The 8,171-nt window shown below is 47.1% G+C and overlaps 1 protein-coding gene across 1 annotated transcript; it reads left to right on the forward strand.

The window, feature by feature from the left end:
• The first annotated feature begins 37 nt into the window (after positions 1–37).
• Positions 38–6,554, forward strand: SELPLG (selectin P ligand). The gene is made up of 2 exons (XM_060786106.2): positions 38–1,619; positions 4,166–6,554. The coding sequence occupies exons 1-2, from the start codon at positions 1,523–1,525 to the stop codon at positions 5,323–5,325; spliced, it is 1,257 nt and encodes a 418-aa protein (XP_060642089.2). The 5' UTR covers positions 38–1,522; the 3' UTR covers positions 5,326–6,554.
• The last annotated feature ends 1,617 nt before the right edge of the window (positions 6,555–8,171 follow it).

The following is an 8,171-nucleotide window of genomic DNA, read 5'->3' on the forward strand; positions in this document are numbered from 1 at the left end:
TTTTGTCCATTTTTCTCTGAAAACAACAGTCTTGTGAGCCGTACCAAATTGCTGAAGAGTACAGCGCCTCTCACCCCTCTGGCTATGATCTGATACCAATCAGACCTCAACTTGCTTAACTATGAGTAGAATTGCAATATCAATGTCAACAAAGGCAGGGCACAAGGCAGTTGGAAGGGAACTCTTCCAAGTCTGCATCAGGTTGGATCTACACTGCCATATAATCGGTTCAAAGCAGATAACCTGGATTCAGAAACTGGATGGATTACTGTATATACTTGAATCTAATGCTCACCGATTTTGGCTAAATCACCTTGCCAAAATTAGGGTGCACATTAGATTTGATGGTGCATTGGACACAAGTCAATAGAGGCATGTGGCAGTGTGGATGGGGCTTCAGATGTCCCGAGAAGCATGCTTTCCGATAAACGTATACCCACTGTTCCCAGACAGGCCAAAGGCCTTCAGACTCTGTAGACAACGGGAGTCCCAGTGCAATGTCTCCAGAGGGCCATTTGGTGCTTTGCCTTTCCAAATCCCGGCTGGCCATTTCTCGGCACTCAAGCCAGAGAGGAAGTCCGGTTGAAGGGGTTGTGAAATTGAGTTTTGCAAGTCCACGGAGGCTGGCTTCCTTTCGAAAGGAGGGTATTGATGGTAACGAGGTCGGGCGACGGACCTTTGGGTGGTTGCCTGGCTGAGCGTCCTTGAGATGTGTGGACCCACTTCATTTCCTTAGAATCTTCAAATTCTAGAGTAAGAAGGGACCTCTAAAGGCCATCCAACCCTTTCTGCCGGGCAGGAAGACACAATCTAGCTCCCCTGACAGGTTTTGTTTCAAAGCCTCCAAAGAAGGGGGGACGGGGACGGACGGACATGAACACATTCCTATGCACACTGCATATATTTTATTTGTAGTTCCAACCCCCCTAAAAACAACACAACAATTTCATCCAATGTAAACATGCCAGTCTTTCAATTGGAAGGGTGGGCCCACAAGGAGAGAATCAACTTACTTAGGATTGTTGTGAGTCTTCAAGCCTTTTCAGGCTGTGGCATATGCTGCCTCAAAGTCACTGTCTCTGGAGTGTTTTCAACAAAGGTGGCATGGCCATCTGTCGGGAGGCTTTGATTGTCAAGAAAGGCAGGGAGGAAGGAAGGAAATAAGTGAGGGAAGGAGGGAGAGAGGCCTGGAGAGAGATGGCCAGTGGAAATTTGAACAGGGGCTGCAATTGGCCCCTGGGCTGGACTTTGAATGTGCTTGGCATAAGGGATCTGGGTCAGCTATACATGAACAGAAGCTATGTGGTAGAAAGGGCCACATTTCACTATCCAAAGCACTGGATGAGGCATGTTTGGACCCTCTCCAAAAACAATAACAACAATGTGTTAGCGCCTCTGAATCTCCCCCACGAAAAAATGTTGCCAATCTCCAACGTAGCTTTGAAAGCTGAGGCTTTCCACCCTTGGCCCCTCCCCCCAGAGAGTCACCCACAAGTCTCCCACCACAAAAGGAAGCTGCATCATGCAGGCGCTGCCAGAGCACCGGCCGCCCTTCTGCTTTTGTGCACTTTCCAACGCCTGTGACCCAGACACCGCTTTCCTGGAGGTCCTGCAACCTGGTAAGTGCAGTCTTGAGTCCTTTTGGGCCACCTTTGGTCCAGGCTCTGGCAACTTAACAGGACTCCCCTACCCAAACCCAGACACATCCCCACGGAATCCCCTTTCAAAGGCCTTCCCATTGGTGGAGGCGAATGACACAGGCGGAAAAGGCAGTGTTAACTCTCTGACAGCCAGTGGGTCCCATCTCCTTTTGGGCTTCCACAAGATCCCAATAATGGGTCCCATCTCCTTTCGGGCTTCCATTAGGTCCCAATAATGGGTCCCATCTCATTTTTGGCTCCCACTAGATCCCGATAACGGGCCCCATCTTCTTTTGGGTTCTAACTAGATCCCGATAATTGGTCCCATCTCCTTTTGGGCTTCCAGTAAGTCCTGATAATGGGTCCCATCTTCTTTTTGGCTCCCACTAGATCCCGATAATGAGTCCTATCTCCTTTTGGGCTTCCACTATGTCCCGATAACAGGTCACATCTCTTTTTGGATTCCTGCTAGATTCCAATAATGGGTCCCATCTCCTTTTGGGCTTCTACTAGGTCCTGATAACAGGTCCCATCTCCTTTTGGGCTTCCACTAGATCCCAATAACAGATTCCATCTCATTTTTGGCTCCTGCTAGGTCCTGATAACGTCAGCCAGGGATTGACTCCAGACAGAAACATACTCATCTCTTGGACTCTTCCTTTCCAAGACCATGAATGGAGAGACTGTTCACAGCACCAAGTCTCAGCCTTAGGAGACGGGTGGATCTCCTTTCTCATTCACTCTCAATCCCAATCTTGCCATTCAGAGGATGTTGCTTTCAGCAACATCTTTCCTCCTGAACTCCCCACCTCCTCCCCGCACCCAGAGGTTTTGCATTTTGTTGGCAATTCACCCGTAGAGTCTGTTCATCCAGGAAGTAAACTTGGTCTCGATATGTTCAGTCTACCAAATGGTTTCTCCCTGTTGGTCTCCAAGGTTGGTCTCATTTTTGTACGGAGAGTCTGAATTAACACAGCTCTGGCTTCAAAAGGTCTCATTGACTCTGAAATGTCCCCATAGTGAGTCAGAAGAGAGCCCAAATTTAGAAAATGGAAGGCCAAGAGGGATAAGTGTAAGACACAATACAAAGATAGGAAAAACAAAGGCAGAAGGGAGGAGACCTGGGTGGGATCTTTTATAGAAATATGTATCTTTGTTGAATTTTTGCAAGGTTCGTGTTCTCTTCATTGTGTTGTAACCTGCCTCATGCCTAATATATAATAAATTATTATTATAAATTATTATTATTATTATTATTATTATTATTATTATTATTAGCTGTAGCAACAGACAAGGCAACAGTGTGATGTGGTGGCCAAAAAGACCAATGCCATTCTAGGTTAAAAGCTCTGCTGTCAGAGGAGTAAGTGAGGGAGCTTAGTGAAAGGGAGATGGTGATTGAGCCATCTTTACATTTTTGAAGGGGTATCATGTAGAAGACATCAGGAGCTTCTTTAGAGCTGATCCAGAGACCAGAGCATTGAGCAACGAGTACCAATAACAAGGACAGAGCAGGAGAAACCTGAGATTCATAGTTCAAAACCATGTCTTTTCCGAACCATTGAAAGGGGGGACTCACAGAAGAACGCAGGATGAAAGCTGCTGTTAACGGTTTTCCCTTTTAAAAATGCTCTTGGCCTCTGTTAATCTCTCTTGCTTTCGGATTGAGTGCTGGAGATAATGCCTCCTTAGTTCATCTTCCGCTCGCTCGGCTGTAGATTAGATCTACACAGGAAATGGGTGGGGAGCAAAGCCCAGCTTGGGTTGAATGCGAGGTCCAAGTTGGACTCAGCCATGGAAATGACCCTGACTTTCTCTAGCCCTTCTCTACCCCACTTCAAAAGCCAATGTGACTGGAGAGAGGTCAGAGGAGGAGGAAAAGGGCTGGGTGCTGGGTGGGTTATATGAGGCTGGGTCAAAAAGTTTTGCCTCATGTGTCATAAAAACTTTATGAATCAACCTATAACAGAAGAAGTTGCTCCAGATCATAGCCTGAACTGTCCTCTACACAAAACTTGCTGTTCAACATAGTCACCATCAGTTTGGACACATTTGAACCCAGGAATCAAAACCATTTTGGAAAAATTCAGGGTTTTGCTTTATGACCCATGATTTGAGGGCTGTTTGAATGTCATTCAATTAATTGAATCTGAAACCATGTAGGTCGTCTTTCAGAGGTCCAAACATTGCTGATGTCCATTACAGTGTCCCCATAAACATTCTTCAACTGATGATGGATTTCTTTAGATGCACAAACGTATTTGGCCAGAAATTCAATGACGACTGTTTCTCTTAGTTTCAGATTCATGGTTCTAATCAGTCAATTGGAAAAAGAAAAGGCTATATCAGTAGAATAAGGTTACCTCTATCATATCATACATAGATAGTCCAGTACCTGGGAAAGAAACAAAAGTTAGAGCAATTCAGGCATTACTTTTTGACCCACGCTCATACATTTTGTTCCGAAAAGACAGATGAAGGGGGATGAGACACAATTTGTAATGTTTTTTGGTTGCCTCTTCTAGGTGGAATGGCTCTGCTCTGGCTCTTGCTGTTGATGCTCCTTTCAAGCATCACTATTGCCCAGCTCCCTATCCAAGATGGCTTCCCCATGAACTTTTGGGACTCTCCCCAAAAACGATGGGAGTGGAAGTCGTCCGATGACGGAAGCCTGCAAGACTCTCTTTTGTTCCGGAGGAAGAGGGAGTCTGGCCCTGAGCTTCACAACTCTTCCAAAGCTATGGAGGGATCCCCCAAGAAAGATCTTGGTGAAATCCCCAAAATGCCAGATCGTGTGACAACTCCAAAGAAACCAATGCAAGGGCTTATCACCGTTTCCCTTACAGTGACTCAGTCTCCGGCATCCAGCGTTGCCAAAGAAGCCAAGCTTCCCAAAGATGGGACCCATCTTGTGTCCAAAATGGGCCCCGCGACGTCCTCGGAAAGGCTACCACCTGCTAAAGGAGTGCTCGCCACGACAGAACATTGGCCATGGCTTCACGACGACTCATCGTCTGCCCCTGCGGAGATGTTGGGCATGGAGAGCTCCACAGCAGCCCTGAAACCTGGCACTCTCAAGACTTTCCTAAAAACCAAAGGAAGGCCTGCACCTTTTCTCACAACAACCATAGATGGGCTATGGGAAGACCAATCAACTGCGCCCGCTCAGACAACAGAGATCCGCAAGCCGGCAAGACCCCGCTCCAAGTATAGGCCATCACCGTACCACAGGACAACTGTGCCAGTGAAGGTGCTGATGGACGACACTGACACCTCTGCCATAACAGGGAGGCCGAGTCTTGGTCCAGTTGGGACCAGTTTTGGAACTAAGGGGAAAGAAAGCCATGTCCCTCACGTCACCACCGTGTCCCCTGTCCCTGCCAGCAGCACCAGCATGGTGGGCAAGTGTCTCTTGGCCATCTCCCTGCTTGCCCTTGTGGCTGGTGTCTTCATTGTCATGGCGGCAGTGATGGCGGGCCTGCTGTGGCGCCAGAGGCAGGCCTACCGCCTGAACCGACACAACCAGACTGAGATGGTGTGCATCTCCTCGTTGCTGGCTGCTGAGGAGGCTGAGGAGGGGCGGGCAAAAGGCCCCCGGGTGCAACGGGTGCGGATGCTGCAGGAGAATGGCACCAAGGCCGAGGCTGACAGCCTCACGCTCAATAGCTTCCTGCCCGATCATTAAGACAAAGCCTCTAAAACCCTTTCCACTCAGAAGACTGCTCAGCCCACTCCGTGGTCAGTGACTACATTCTCCAGCAGCCCTTGGACCTGAACTGAGGGTGGCCAGGGAACCTGGGAGTTACAGCTCAAGCACCTCCAGAAGACCAACAGGTCCAATGGTTCTGGTTTGGAAGAGGGCTTCTCCATTTGCACTCATCTGAGATGTGCTTGTGTTATGAAGAGCTTGTCAATAACATTAAAGCATAGGTTCTTTTTATTGCAATTTTACAGTATGAGAAAGGGTAACAGAACTTTGACATTTTTACACAAAGAACAACATTGAACATACAGACATCCAGATTCTATGAGGGTAGGTTAAAAACCTTTGGCTCCTGTGTCATAAAAACTTTATGAATGAACCTATAACAGCAGAAAACCTGAACTGTCCTCTCCACAAAATTACCCTTCAACACCGTCACCATCAATTTGGACACATTTGCGCCACTGTTTAACGCAGGCATCAAAACCATTTTCGAAATTTCATTGAATCTGAAACCACGTAGGTTGTCTGTCAGAGGTCCGAACAGGTAAAAGTCAGAAGGGACCAAATCCTAAACATTCTTCAAGCGATGATGGATTTCCTTAGGTGCACAACCTTCTTTGGCCAGAAATTCAATGAAGACTCTTTGAGCTTCAGATTCATGATTCTAATCAGTCAACTGGAAAAAGAAAAGACTATATCAGTAGAGTAAGGTTACCCCTCATATAATGCAGACATAGTCCAGTAGCTGTGAAAGACACAAAAGTTAGAGCGATGGATGCATTACTTTTTGATTGTCAAAGGCTTTCATGGCTGGAATCATAGGGTTGCTATGAGTTTTCCAGGTGGTATGGCCATGTTCCAGAAGCATTCTCCCATAGATGTGGGCAAAACATCAGGAGGGAATGCTTCTGGAACATGGCCATACAGCCCGGAAAACTCACAGCAACCCATTCCTTTTTGACCTTGGACTGCAGCTCCCAGAAGTCCTAGCAGCTAGCCGGGGTCAAGGATGCTAGGACTCCAAGTCAAACAAAGATAGCAAAGACTCCCACTCGAGAACGAGGGTTAATAATAGCTGCTCCATATACAACACGCCTTTCGAGAGGACCTCTTCAACGGCTAATACATCCATATTGCCTATAACCCACAACAATGTTTTCCAATACTTGAACCGATAAAGCTTTTCTAAATAAATTGATGCATCTGCACATGCTTTGTTTGGGGCCTTCTCCTCTTGTCCATAGAGGTCTTTCTCTCAACTTCGTCTCTGTTGTGTTTACTGCCAGAAAACAATCCGTCCCTCTATAGCAGTGTTTCTGACCCTGGGGATGAATCACGAGGAGGTTTCAGAGGGGTCTCCAAAGACCATCAGAAAACATATATTTCTGATGGCCTTAGGAACCACTTTGGCAGAGATCTCTCTGCCTGTCCTTCTCTTCCTTTTTGGAAACAGACGGTGAATCCTCCCCCCAAAAGCCCTCCTCCACTGTGATTAGCCGGCCTCTCAGCCGGCCTCTCAGCCAAGGGGAGGGGAGGGGAGAGCAGGTGTGCTCGGCGCATGGCAGCGTGGTTTATATGGGAAAGGGAGAACATGTGAGGCTGGAGGGGGGTTCTATGTGGGAACTTTGACCCAATTCTATCATTGGTGGGGTTCAGAATGGTCTTTGATTGTAGGTAAACTATAAATCCCAGCAACTACAACTCCCACATGGCAAGGTCTATTTTCCCCAAACTTCACCAGTGGTCACATTTCGGCACACTGAGAATTTGTGCCAAGTTTGGTCCAGATCCATCATTGTTTGTGTCCACAGTGCTTTCTGGATGTTGGTGAACTACCACTCCAAAACTCAAGTTCAAAGCCCACCAAACCCTTCCAGTATTTTCTCATGGCCATGTGAGTTCTGTGTGCCAAGTTTGGTTCAAGTCCATGGTTGGTGGAGTTCAGAATGCACTTTGATTGTAGATGAACTATAAATCACAGCAACTACAACTCCCAAATGACAAAATCAATCCCCCTCCCAACCCCACCAGTATTCAAATTTGGGCATATCGAGTATTTGTGCCAAATTTGGTCCAGTGAATGAAAATACATCCTGCATATCAGATATTTACATGACAATTCATAACAGTAGCAGAATTACAGTTATGAAGTAGCAACGAAAATAATTTTATGGTTGGGGGTCCCCACAACACGATGAATTGTATTAAGGGGTCGCGGCATTAGGAAGGTTGAGAAACATTGCCTTCACAGATCTCTTTCAAACCAAGACAGGGCATGCAGAAAGTTCAGGGATGTTGCTTCTTGAATCCGAGGAGGGAAGGGCTCCTTAGAGGCCATCTAGTCCAGCTTTGGCTCAAGACAGGGCTAGAGCAGGGAGTCCTCATGGGCCCTACAAAAGGCCTGCTTCTTCCTTCCATTTAAGGTTGAATTGCACAAGTGGGTGGTTTTGGAGCATTCCCACATCTGCATTTGGGAGCTTTCTGTTCTCTGGAGAGCTCTCCAAGCAGAACTGGAAGTGGAAAGTAGCAATGCCGGAGCCCCAACCCCAAAGGAAATGAAAGTGCTTTTGTTCAGTCGGATCCAAAGAAATCCTATATGGGATGCCCTCTAAATCCTATATAGTTGGGCCCCCTGGTGACTCAGTGGGTTAAACCGCTGAGCTGCTGAATTTGCTGACTGAAAGATTGGAGGTTCGAATCCAGGGAGCAGAGTAAGCTCCCACTTTTAGCCCCAGCTTCTGCCAACGTAGCAGTTTGATAACATGCAAATATGAGTAGATTAATAGTTATCGCTCCGACAGGAAGGTAATGGCGCTCCATGCAAT

The sequence above is a fragment of the Anolis sagrei genome, chromosome X, assembly GCF_037176765.1.
Source record: "Anolis sagrei isolate rAnoSag1 chromosome X, rAnoSag1.mat, whole genome shotgun sequence".
NCBI classification, from domain to species: Eukaryota; Metazoa; Chordata; class Lepidosauria; order Squamata; family Dactyloidae; genus Anolis; species Anolis sagrei.

Bases quoted from the DNA above. Each gene is read 5' to 3' on its own strand.
- SELPLG (XM_060786106.2), top strand. From the start codon at position 1,523: ATGCAGGCGCTGCCAGAGCACCGGCCGCCCTTCTGCTTTTGTGCACTT. The intron at 1,620-4,165 runs GTAAGTGCAGTC...TGCCTCTTCTAG, and splicing joins CCTGGAGGTCCTGCAACCTG to GTGGAATGGCTCTGCTCTGG.